General features: G+C 39.0%; 1 protein-coding gene across 1 annotated transcript in view; it reads right to left on the bottom strand.

Moving 5' to 3' along the window:
* Positions 1–4457: 4457 nt before the first annotated feature.
* Positions 4458–14063, bottom strand: part of MRPL3 (mitochondrial ribosomal protein L3) — a 36014-nt gene continuing 26408 nt past the window's right edge. Inside the window, exon 10 of the mRNA XM_060781820.2 lies at positions 4458–4980. Coding sequence (XP_060637803.2) covers positions 4831–4980 — 150 coding nt within the window. The 3' untranslated portion in view covers positions 4458–4830. The remainder of the gene's footprint in view (positions 4981–14063) is intronic.

Here is a 14063-nt window from a genome sequence, read left to right as displayed (position 1 = left end):
ATGTACTACCGATGGTACTACACTCCCGAAAAATTGGCAAAATTTAATAAAGGAATTTCAAACACCTGCTGGAAATGTAGGAAAGAAAAAGGAACTTTCTTCCATGTCTGGTGGGAATGCAAAAAGGTCAAAAAATATTGGAAGGAGATTCATAGGATTACAAAAAAAATACTAAAGAAAAAATTTCCTAGATCCCCAGACATCTATCTATTAGGCATAATAAATTCAGATTTCAATAAAAACCAAGAGAGAATACTATTCCTACTTAGTACAGCCGCGAGAATTTTGCTGGCAAAAACCTGGAAATCCGAGGAAATTCCTGAAACAGAAACTTGGATGACCAAAGTGCTAGAGATAGTTCAAATGGACTCGCTATCCCAGAGACTAGAAAACACAAAAAATAAGACGAATTGGTCAGGACTGAAGGATTACTTTAAAGAAAAGAATATTCCACTGATGATAGATTTGTCCAAAGTATAAATAATGACCAACTAAGAAGAGACTTCGGAGACAAAGAAAAAAATGAAGAGGGAAGATGGAAAACCCAGGGATCGGAAGGAGCTTGGGAAGTCAACATTTTAATCTCTCCCCCCCCTCTGCACCCGTACCTGCCCTCCCTTGCCCTTCCCCCTTGCCCTTCCCCCACACCTCACACCTTTGACCTACCCCCTACCCCCTCGTCTCCACCCTAGACTACCCCCCCCCCAACCCCCAGTACTTTTATCTGCATTGTAAAATCTTCTTTTTGAATAAAAATTTATAAAAATAATAAAAAAAAAGACTGTGTGCAAGTCTTTGCCAGGATAAGGCATCAACTCCATTGAGCTTATTTGGTGCATCCAGTTCAAAGCCTGGGAGGCACAAGTTTATTTGCAACCAGCATTGTAAATCTGAGGATTGCCACCAAGGAATCAAACAGGACTCTTTACAACTTTGATAATTTCTTTCTTGTCTGGAAATGTGAACAACACATGCTTGTTCTAAGCTATCGTGGAAATAGAGGTGTTCGCTGAAATAACATGGCAGCTTTTTATGGATATGCCGGCGCTTGATGGAGACTAAACAATTAGACCAATAGGGGACGGATAATGGAACCAAGTGAGAAAACAAGAATAATCTTTAAGATTGGAGGAGGATAAATGTTGTCCCCCTCCAATCTGCTGGAACTTCTGTTCTCAAAATGGGGAAAAAGAAAACCGAAAAAATTCTCACTCGGTGAGTAAGCAATTAGAAAAAATTCCATGATTACTAAAGTTTTGGGTCTAATTTCATTGCTGTCTGGAAAACAATAAAAATAGTTCCCCACAGGAATTATCTAGAATTAGCACATTACTGGTAGGAATCTGAAAAGCTAAGCAAATGTGTTTGTGTTTGTGTGGGGGCTCACAATTATGTGACATGGTAACAAAGTGCTTAGTAAATTAGAATGAATAGAACTATGAGTTCAAATAATATGGTGGCTTCTTAACTCTAGATTAATGGGGTAGGTATACAGTTTCAAAACTTCATTTAAATTTAATATGTGAGATTTTAAATGGAATTATTTTTATATTAAAATCCCATTATGCCTATAAGTAAGCAATTATTTTTAACAAGATAAAGCATCTCATGTGACATGATTAATGAAGGATTCATATTAAAAGTATTAGCTTTGATAAGAATTGATGTGTGGCCAATAAACATTATATTCAGTCAAGAGAGCCGATATTCATCCAGATCAAATCAGACAGAACATTTATCAACGTGAAGGATTTGGTGTTAAGAGATGAGCTGTGATGGAGAATGATTATTTCTCTTGTAAATGCTTTTTTTTGGGGGGGGGGGCAGGGGATTAATTGGAGGAAAAACTAGAACTGCCATTGAGCTGTAAACAGGGTAACTTGGATTTTTTTTCCCCAAAATAATTACCATTATTTTGAAAAAAAATAATGGAAATGTTTTTCCCAAAATAATTCCCATGAATTATCATTCTTGTTCCTAGGGGAACTAGGAAAGGAGAAAATGGACTTAATAGCTCCCAAGTTTGTCTTAGTGCCTGAGAATGTAGGAAAACCTGCATACATGTTCATCAAATTCGGAAGACATTAGAATGTATTTACTACCGTCCTGATTCACTTGTTGAGACAAAGGGGATCCTTGGATTTGTAGGATGGCGTATGTGATTCTACAGAGTTTCAGGCAACTTCTTCTGTGAGCTTGCCTTTACAGTCAATTCTAAACCTAGTGCTCCATTAAAGAAAGTGGCTTCCCTTGTTGATTGTCAGATCCGCTGTATCAAAAGTGATCAAGGAAGCTGTCAGGTGGCTTCCTTTCATGCGTACAAAGATGTTTCTTGAACCAAGAAAGGCTGTTTGAATAATTTGAACGTTATGCTCGCAAGGAGTTGTTTCAGAAGAGAAATGTGCCTCATTTCATTAAACAATATTTCCCAACCTTTTTTTGACTAGGTCCACTCTCCAACATTAGCACCAAAAGGTTACAAATCAGTTTTTGGTCAACATTAGATTTGGTTTGGTTATTTGGGGTGCTGATTCTGAAAACTGCATTGGATAGACCACATCAGCTCTAGTTTCTGATACAGAACTCATGCCATCCAGTAGTCGCCATCTGCTTGCCCACAGAAAACCATAAGCCTGGGCACTATAAGAGGGTTTTGCGAGACCCGCCGCTCTCATTACAATGGTGTAATGGTGAGGCCGCGGACCATATTTTAGTTTTTGTGGACCACTGGTGGTCCATGGACCACAGGTTGGGAACCACTGAATTAAAAGGTAAAGAAGAACAAGTGAATAAGTGAAGCAACCTTTGAGAAACAGAAGCAGCATTTCATGAGTGCTCTTCTTTACAGAAGCGAAGCCCTAGGGTTCCTTTCCAGTTTATTGATTCCTCGGGTAGCACTAATTTTGTGGATGGCAATTCCCAGTGGATATGCTAGAACCTGGGAGTTATATTCCTGAAGGTTAATGGCAGAACAGAGCTCCCTTGCATGGTGTGTTTTGTTGGCTGTTGCAGTAAGTTGGAAGGGCATTGTGGCAATAGGGCCACTGTCATAAATAAGAATATAGAATGCTTACAAATCTAAGTCTAGCTTCCAGATTTGTAAACACTCGGCATCTACCCTCCATGACAATGTGCTTTGAAGGTTTTTAAAAACTATCTCCACATCTTAAGGATGTTTTCAGAATCCCCAGTGATGTTCATGGGATGTGTCAGTAACATCCCCATAAGATAGGATTCATACCTGTCCTATAAACAAAGCCGTAAGTCCTGTGATCCGGCTGTCTCAGAATAAGAATCACAAAGCTTTTTCCTTCATATTCAAATTGCTTATTCTGATTTGTTTTTGTTTTTTTACAAACCCAAAGACCACATCTCCATATATATATTATATATATATTTATAAAACCAAACGCCACATCTTCATATATATAAATCAACACAAGCGCTGTGGTCAGAGGAGGAGGCCCTCCTCTCGGTTCCACCCCCCTCTCAAGTGCGGTTGGTGGGAATGAGAGAGGGCCTTCTTTGTAATTGCTCTCCACCTCTGGAACTCCCTCCCTTAAGAGTTAAAAATGGCCTCCTCCATCCTCTCCTTCAAAAAGCTATTTAAAACAGCTTGTGCCCTGCTTTGTGCTGGTCAGTGACCGTAATAAAGTTTTGTATTGTATTTAAAACACATTTATGAAATGTAGCTTATGAAGAGGATTAAGTACATCTGTTTGCACCTTACTTAGCAGCTAGCATCCATCTATTAACGTGTTGTTTTCCAATCTCCCCCCCAACAATTTTAGCCTAATTTTAGCCTAATTTTAAATGGTATTTTAAGGATTTAACATGTTAGTAATTATGTGTACTCATTTTTACATTGTTCATTTATGTTGGTTTATAATTTACTGAGGTGTTCTTGGTTCGCTTCTTGATTTATGTATTATTGTTGGCACTGAATATTTGCTATTGTATATTTTGTTATGAGCGGCCCAGAGTTCCTTCGGCGAGATAGGAGGGTCTATAAATAAAGTTTCATTCATTTCATTTGAAAGCTGATCCAAAGCATTAAAATGGGACCCATGCAATACATTTCCTGTTAACTTCCCAGAGGAAAGAATCTGATATTAATTCTGCAATTGCATCCAGCTTACTGAGAGTTATTCACATGTGAATTTGCTGATGACTCAGTAAAATGAAAAGGAATAACATTGGAGAGGCATGTCTGATAAACTTTCTTCTTTAATTGCAGTGCATTTTGACAATTTTGATAAAATTTCAGTTTTTTATCAGTTCTAATTTATGTTGAACAGAACTTGAAATCATAGCATGTTTTTTTTGGATGTGAGTTCAGGGGAGATCAAATTCCAGAGCTACATTGCAATGCCACTGAACAGCGACAAGCTTCCACACACACACACCCTTCAAAGTGCTGGATATTTCTGCCTTTTAAGATGATAAAATACACACCGTTTAATAATAGCTTTTTATTAAGTCAATAATTGGAAATATTCATTTTTTTAGAAGTGAACAAACAGAAGTGTCATAGTTTGATTGAAGCAGCAGTTTGACTGTTACAGATACAATAACATTTTTAGTTTGAAAGGTTCTGCCATTTAAAAAAGTTAAAAGGTTATGGTTCATCATTCTACAGCCTCTACAGTTTTACAGCAAATTTATACATTTTGGAATTTGTGGTTTTGGAGAAAATCCCTCAGAAAATCACAGCCTCTCTTAAGGATTTTTGGGCAAGTTGATGACAGTAAGAGCCCACTTCTCCGGCAATTTCCTGTTTTGTGGCTTCAAGTTGACATTCATGATGGGAAATTTTCAGGACGTCAGTAGCTAACTGAATGCAATGGAGGGCTCGCTGAACTGGAAAACTTCCTCATCATACAGTTCATCAGGCACCTCCTCTTCGCCATCAGCAAAAAATGTTGGGAATGGGAAGTCCTTACAGTCTTCTCGGTAAGCCGGTAAAGATGAATCACTGACCTAGAACACAAAAGTGACAGAGTTTGATGGGAGGAGAGGGATGGGGAGGCAAAGAACGTGAAGCACAAAAATATTTCCAGAATAGGCACTCTCTCAGGTAAGTGGCGCCTGAATCATTTTGCTTTGCTTTGTTCCATAAGTGAATGTTCTATAAGTGAATAATTGAATCAATGAAGGAAAAGTAAAAGATTTAAAATCACTTGTGCATTGATTTATTATTTACACTTGTTGCACACCTGAGCATTGTCTAGCCAGAGGATAAAATTGATTAAAACACTAAATCTCAAGTACAATCTTCACAATTTGAAGAAACTCTCAAATAGGACTGTTTCAGGGTTATCTCGGCTTCTTCTTTGCATAAATAAGACCATGGGAGCGAAAAGTCAGTCATTCTCAGCCAGGCCTGCAACTCAGACCTAACTGTGGCATGTGAAGCTGTGTTTATGAACACCTTTCTACCCACTCAACCTCACAATGTCCCCAATTAAAAAATTGTGTTAGAAGCGACTTGAAGAACTGCAAGTCGCTTCTGGTGTGAGAGAATTGGCCATCGGCAGGCATGTTGCCCAGGGACCATCCAGATGTTTACCATCCTGTGGGAGGTTTCTCTCATGTCCCTGCATGGGAAGCTGGACTGACAGATGGGAGCTCACCCTGTCTCGTGGATTTGTACTACTGAATTTCAGGTTAGCAAGACAGTCAGGACATGGGTTTAACCCAGTGTTTGTCAACCTTCCTAATGCTGCGACCCCTTAATACAGTTCCTCATGTGGTGGTGACCCCCAACTGTAAAATTATTTCATTGCTACTTCATAACTGTAACTATGTTACTGCTATGAATTTTCATGTAAACATCTGATATGCAGGATGTATTTTCATTCACTGGACCAAATTGGGCACAAATACCCAATACATCCAAATTTGAATACTTGTGGGGTTGGGGGGGGGGGTGATTTTGTCATTTGGGAGTTGTAGTTGCTGGGATTTATAGTTCACCTACAATCAAAGAGCATTCTGAACTCCACCAATGATGGAATTGAACCGAACGTGGCACACAGAACTCCCATGACCAACAGAAAATACTGGGTTTGGTGGGCATTGACTTTGAGTTGGAAGTTGTAGTTTGCCTACATCCAGAGAGCGCTGTGGACTCAAACAATGATGGATCTGGACCAAACTTGGCACAGATACTCAAAATGCCCAAATATGAACACAGATGGAGTTTGGGGGAAATAGACCTTGACATTTGGGAGTTGTAATTACTTAGATTTATAGTTCATTAACAATCAAAGAGCATTCTGAAATCCACGAACGACAGAATTGGGCCAAATTTCCCACACAGAACCCCCATGACCAACAGAAAATACTTAAGGCCATCCAGTCCAACTCCCTTCACCAGGGCAAGAAAACGTAATCAAAGCCCTCCTGACAAAGAGCCATCCAGCCATAGATAGAGATATTTATTATTATTTATTTGCTTTATTTCTATACCGCATTTTTCAGCCCTTAACAGGCGACTCAATGCGGTTTACATGGTACAATTATCAAACAGTGTCAGTGCAATTAAAACATAACAATGCAACAAACAGGATCAACAGCATCAATCCACAACAGTTAACAATCAACAAGACAGATCAACAAAACAGACATAACATAACGCCTCAGTTGAAATCAGATCTGTTCTCATAATCCTTGTGCCATTCCTATGTTCCATTTACCGTCTTCCTATGATAGATATATATGATTCACACACACAGAGATATAGTATCATAGATTTGAAAGGGACCCCTAAAGAAGGACAATTATATGTTGAATGTTCCAGAGTAGGCAAACCAGACAATCTCCACATCGACACTGACAAAGAAACAGCAAGAAATACTGTTTACCCACAAGCAGAAAGAAATTACATATACTAGAAATCAACATTTTCTCTTTACTTTATTTCCCAGATCACCTGACTGGGCCACAGCAATGCGTGGCAGGGGACGGCTAGTTATATAATAAATCTTTATCGGGGTTTTTTTTTTTTACAATTGTACCTGCTGACTTTTGTTGAAAAAAAATTGAAAGAACTGGTGACACAGTATCACTCCATGAGCAAACTGCAGGCCAGAAGTGGCTCATTTTGCCCAGCTTCTGCACTGCAGTACTGATGACCAGGTTAAGGTTGACAACAGAACCAAACACATGTACAAAACAGCTTCCCACCGAGAAGCTACTTTTTATACAGAATATTCTCCAACACATAATCAAATCATAGATGTCAATATATGATACCTATAGTGACCGAACTGTTTAAATCACAGCTCCAGCATATCCCAGTGTTGCCTTTGAGTTTGTATCATGGATCCTCATATGCTTTGAAAATGAGCTTACCAAAAAAGGGCAAATTAATGCACTGTGGACACCTAAACAAACCCATATAAAGACTTTGTGCTATTGTCAGCAAGCACAGCATTCAAGTCAGAACAACTACGGGCAGAACAGAATCAGCTAAAATTTCTTGAGCATGTAGCAAGCTGGATTCTCAGGAAAAGCTGATGCTACAACCCACTTTGAAGTTCGCTCTGGGTTGTGTCAGTACTTTTATACTATCGGTAGCAAGCTACAAAACACTCACATTGCAGGAACAAAGAGTGCAGGAGAGGGATTTTTTTTGCTTCGGTAGGAATGTTTTGGATAATCAGAAGGCTATGGGGGTCATGCACTGAATACATTTCTGCAGGACTTCATTGTTCTCCATTCTTCCTCTGACAATGGTTACTGGGTACAAGCACAGCCTGCTGGAGAGAAGATATTCTCCCAGATGACTTTCATGTACTTTCCGGACCCATCATTTCCCAATCCTGCTGCTTATGTTAATTTAACAACAATGTGGGAGCAGAGATTCATTGTTTAACTACACTGGATTCCGGAATTTGAAAAGGAAAGAAAAAGGTTATGGCCCGATTGCGTTCTGAAGAAATCCAACATCATGTGCACCACGGCTTCCTGTCCAATTAGATTCAAATAGCCTGCGGCATCACACTCCACAATAATGAAGCATTTGTAAAGCTTATTTCCTGTATGATGGGCTCAGGTGGAATTCCTATGAATCCAGAAATAAATGAGAAGTTACAGTCCTCGGTGATAATGACCACTAAAGAACAAACCATAGGGCAGACACAAGAGGACACACTGAATATTATTTTCGCTTTGCTGAGTCTGGGATAGGAATCAAAAGTAGAAGTAAAATAAAAAAATACAAACAATGTTATTAAAATGGTATTACTTTTTGGAAATACCTTTAAAACTACTCCTGTGCAGAATTTGAGGGTCTCTCATTCAGATGCCTTTTTTTAGAAAAACGAATGCAATTGTGTATTAAGTAAAACATGCTTTTGGATTAACTTTCCTGCTTAAGTGAAAACACGACATGAAATGCTGTATGTCTGATTAAATTAGAAAGACATCAGTATTCACTTAGGAGGGACTTTGTCATTAGGATTATACCTTAATACCATAATACCACTCATTTACCCCATTCCACACCTACTGGGAAGCATGTTTTCTATAAAATGTACATCTAACAAGGTGTGCAATGGCTTAATGGTTGCCAAGCAACCAATGAAGAGGGCCGCTGTGCTTTTTTATGCACACAAGATAGCGGCAACGTATGTTACACTTTCACAACGAATTAATTTGGGCTAAACTGAGTAAAACGTCTTAACAAAAGAAAAACCTATAAAACTTTCTGATCCAGAGAAGTAAATCAGAGCTTTCCAAACCGTGTGTAATGACACACTGTTGTGTCGGTTGCACTGTGTAGGTGTATTACACAAACGTATCTTGGAAATGTATGTTATCCTACAAATCATTCATTTTAAAAATATATAAATGAAAGGTTTTCATAAAATGCACTGCGTCCTCATACATTTTGTTATCACAACTTATGATAGGTTTGGTTTTAACGTCTGGTTTGCTTGGAAAACTTAATCACTGTGTCTCAAAATGACGCATGTCCAACAAGTGTGTCACTAACATGAAATGTTTGGAAAAATCTGTCCTAATTTTTTTAGGTTTGTAAAGTTAAAGGTAAAGGTAAAGGTTTCCCCTGACATTAAGTCTGGTCGTGTGTGACTCTGGGGCTGGTGCTCATCTCTATTTCTAGGCCAAAGAGCCAGCGCTGTCCATAGACGCCTCCAAGGCTATGTGGCCAGCATGACTGCATGGAGCGCTGTTACCTTCCCACAGAAGTAGTTCCTATTGATATATTCACATTTGCATGTTTTCAAACTGCTTTGTTGGCAGAAGCTGGGGCTAACAGGGGGGGGCTTACCCCACTCCCCCAATTCAAATCGCCTACTTTTTGGCCAGCAAGTTCAGCAGCTCAGCGGTTTAACCCACTGTGCCACCAGGGGCTCCATTTACTATATAAGGACACATTAAATAATATGGATAACTGACCCAAAAGTGGGTACATAAATCAACTTTTTTACTGGAGACAAATATCAAGCCCTTGGGAATTTTACTATGTAAAATTTCAAATAACATAACTTGCGACAAAGGGAGGAATGTGTCACATGCCAGATTTGTGGCTTGCAACTCGTATCAATAAATATCAACTCTCACCACTGACTATGGTGGTTGGGGCTCAGAAATAGGATTCACTTTCTAAGAACCAAACATGTAAAGAGCTATGCTGGATTTAACTAAAGGCTTAGGTTGTCCTACTTTCTGTTTATGCTATAGACATCCTATTAAGACATTTTGGTTCATAAATGCAGTGCCTCTGAGCAGGGTATGTGAGACTGGAATTCATCCTTGAGGATGACAGTTAAGAAATGGGATGAAAAGAGTACCATACTTCTTTTTGAACTAACGAGAAAGATCTGAAGATAGCACAACCTTTTCCTTATTCTGCATTGGAAAAACCTCCCAATTAAAAATATAGGCTGGCATCCTATTAGGAAGTTACACCACAAAGCAAGTTACAAAAAGCATAAAGCAAAATTGTGCTGTTGCAGAATGCTTTTGTTCTTGGAAGGAGAGATGTTAACTATGCCATTGGGAGCAATAGGCAAGTGAATGCAGTGTGCAATGGTCCCAATGTGCAGCAGAAGCTCCTGCTGTGCAGTGGAACATCTTGCATGGTGCCCCTAGTGTGGTTGTCCCTTGTGGACAATGCAATCATTCAGAGCAAGCAGAGCATTCCAGAATATTTTAGAAACATTTTTATTCAAAAGCACTAAAACTTTCGTCTTTTTTTCTCCTTTATATTTTTGTGCCACTTGAGAACAGTGAATATCATCACGTTTTAACGGATTATATATAAGAAATCTGGTATACACAGTGGTCCCTTCATATATTACTAAATGGTAGCAAAATCAATGCTTCAGTGACCACCTTCCTGTTGGAGGAATAAAATAATATAGGGTGTCAGGATCCATGGCTGGTTAAATTTGAGGATTTAGAGGTCCAACTGTATAGCTAACCTAAGATCTCAAAACATTTTTCTAAATAGATGAACTTATGAGAGGTACTGCCAATATGTAGCTAAAGGAAAAACCTGTCTCAATGCAGAGTTGGTTATCTATATGAGCGTCCTATGCGCTCTAATGATTTTGGAGTATTTTAGTTAGGGGAAGCTGGTCAATTCAAATAGTTATACAATGGAATTATAGTGGCTAAGATGATGGATTCTGTGATAATGTTGGTACTTTTAGGACAGACAATCTACAATACAAAAATCACCCACTTGTTTTCTCAAAGGGATGCTATTTTATTGTAAATGGACTAATAGACATCTATATAAATAAAAATGTAATGTTCGTTTGCGGGATTAACAGAACTCAAAAACCACTGGACGGATTGACACCAAATTTGGACACAAGACACCTAACAACCCAATGTATGTCCTTCGCTCAAAAAATTTGATTTTGTCATTTGGGAGTTGTAGTTGCTGGGATTTATAGCTCACCTAAAATCAAAGAACATTCTGAACCTCACCAACGATGGAATTGAACCAAACTTGGCACACATTTCTCCCATGACCAACAGAAAATACTGGAAGAGTTTGGTGAGCAGTGTCCTTTGGTTTTGGAGTTGTAGTTCACCTATATCTAAAGATGACTGTCAACTCAAACAATGATGGATGTGGACCAAACTCTACAAGAATACTCCATATGCCCAAATGTGAACACTGGTGGAGTTTGGGGAAAATAGAATCTTGACATTTGGGAGTTGTAGTTGCTGGAATTATAGTTCACCTACAGTCAAAGAGCATTCTGAACCCCACCAACGATAGAATTGGACCAAACCTCCCACACAGAACCCCCATTTGGCCACAACAATGCGTGGCAGGGGATGGCTAGTTTACTATAAATGAATGCTGGAACTTGGGGGGAAAAGAGGAGGGGTGAATGGAAGGATAAAAGTCTTGTGGCACCCTTATGGTTGTTTTTTTTTTTTTACTATGTCTTTCACACAGTTCTTAAGAATCATTTGTGGGATGAAGTATTGGAAGAAATAGGCTGAAATTGATAACAGCTCATGTTAAGATAAATAATTTAAGACAGTGGTTCCCAATCTTTTTTTGACCAGGGATCACTCTTCAACATTAGTACCAAAAGGGTTACGAATCAGTTTTTGGTCAACTTTAGATTCAGTTTGGCTATTTGGGGTGCTGATTCTGAAAATTGCATTGGATAGACCACATCAGCTCTAGTTTCTGATACAGAACATATGCTACCCAGTAGTTGCAATCTGCTCGCCCACAGAAAACTATATTTAATAAGCCTCGGCACTATAAGAGGGTTTCATGAGACCAGTCACTCGTTGCAACGGTGTAGTAACTGTGAGGCTGCGGACTATATTTTAGTTCTTGGGGACCACTGGTGGTCCACAGACCACAGGTTAGGAACCACTGATTTAGGAGATGCAAAAGGTAAGAACACAAGAAGATGCAAATCATACCCACAACAACTGCAGTAGAATATACACAGTTGAAAGAAAGGATGCATAACTTGGGAAGATAAGCCTGTGTCCCAATAGTTAGTATTACAGTGGACTGGGTCCAAAGTTTACCTTCCTTTCGTAGAAAAAGACTTTACCATTGGAATCCAAACCACTGAATAACTTTAACAAAGCTCACTCCACACTACTCTTGCGTGTAGATTATGCATGTTGTAGGATGTGAAAAAAACAATCCCCTACTGCATGTAGAACTTCAGCAATTTGGACTTATCTGTATAGAAATGACAACAGGTAGGCACTAAAAAGATAACTAAATTATACAGTTGTGGTTTTTACGCAGAAGGGCCTGATTGATACAGCAAAGGCAGATGACTACACTCTCTCTTGCTTTGCAGACAGCCTACACATGGCACCACGGGACTCAGATTGAAACCACCAATGTGGAAAATGTGAGAAAAATGTAACGTTATAATCCACAGGGTATATCCGATAGCACTGAAACAGATATCATAACAAGCTAGCATTGATATTTACAGAAATGAAAGAAATGCCTATGACAGCTTCCTTCAAAAAGGTCTTGTTCAATTCTTTTCATCCAGCCATATTTGACTAGCTGCTCAACAAAACATGTTGGCTCAGCTGTTTTCTGTTTCCTGTGTTTGTAGTTTTGCTGACTGAAGCAGGGATGTATCAAGGACTCTTGAAACTTTGTGGTCCAATTTCCCTACCAGGGACCTTCTAGAACAAAGCAGGACTGGAAACAGCAGGTAATCTAATTGAAAGTGACAGCTTGGTAGAGAGAATACGAAAAAGCGAGGGCTAAACCTAAGAAATATCTTTGTGTGTCCTTTGCTATCTATGATACAAAGAAAACAAACTTGATGGAAATTCCTGCCTTGTACACATATCAATACTTCATCATAATAGTTGCCCTGATCATTATAACAGCAAGGGGCAAGTCTTTTTGGCCTCCTTTCACTCAAGAAACAACAGGACACTTGAAGACTACTTCTGACTCCCACCCATAGCAAGTGGATGAGTCTGCCCTCCACAACATAACACCATGTAACAAAATTTGATTTTTTTTCTGTTCCTGGTTTGAAAGTGTTATTTCCTGTTTAATTGTACTATGAAAGCAGTTGTTATATTCCAGAAACTTCATTTTTGTGGCTACCACAAACTGTTGAATTGGTTGAGACTCTATGAGACATTTACTTAAAAACTATAACAAAATGTGCAGCTGGATGTCTGAAAAAACAAAATCTTTGCAGATTAATAAAGTATTCCATGTTTTTATGATAGAACCAAATGAGAAATAACATTTATAACCCAGGAACAAAAATTGTGTTACATAGTGTAACCCCCATTTTGTCTGATAGTGATTTTTCTGGGTCTGTGGGAAGGAAATGAACCTAGAGAGATCTCCCTGCTAGGAGGACGCAGCATGATAAACCACAGCACTCATTTTAAACCATCCCACTGCTCAGAGCGACTTGCCTCAACATGTTGTTTATATGAATAAGCCAGACTTCCTGTGAAAATGTAGCTTCCTGTGACATATAAAAATTAGACCAAAGTTTCACCACAACTTCCCAAAGGAGAAATGAGAGAAAGTGCTATGTATAATATTACTATGCAGCTTGAAGTCGAACTGAGCAGATGTTTTGACTGGGCTTGACCACTTTTTGTTGTTTATTTGCTAAGTTGTTTCCGACTCTTCATGACAGCATGGATCAGCCCACACCAGAGCTCCCTGTCAACCATGGCCACCACCAGCTCCTTCAAGATCAAGCCAGTCACTTCAAAGATAACATCCATCCATCTTGCCCTTGGTCGGTCCCTCTTCCTTTTTCCTTCCATTTTCCCAAGCATCATTTTCTCCAAGCTTTCTTGTCTTCTCATTATGTGGCCAAAATACTTCATCTTTGCCTCTAATATCCTTCCCTCCAATGAGCACTCGGGCTTTATTTCCTGGAGTATTGACTGGTTTAATCTTCTTGGGGTCAAAGGAACTCTCAAAATTTTCCTCCAACACCACAGTTCAAAAGCATCTATCTTCCTTTGCTCGATCTTCCTTATGGTCCTGCTCTACTACAGGGAATACAATTGATTTAACTATGTGGATCTTT

This window comes from Anolis sagrei, chromosome 6 (genome assembly GCF_037176765.1).
Source record: "Anolis sagrei isolate rAnoSag1 chromosome 6, rAnoSag1.mat, whole genome shotgun sequence".
Classification (NCBI taxonomy): domain Eukaryota; kingdom Metazoa; phylum Chordata; class Lepidosauria; order Squamata; family Dactyloidae; genus Anolis; species Anolis sagrei.
This window is presented reverse-complemented; position numbering and strand designations above follow the sequence as displayed.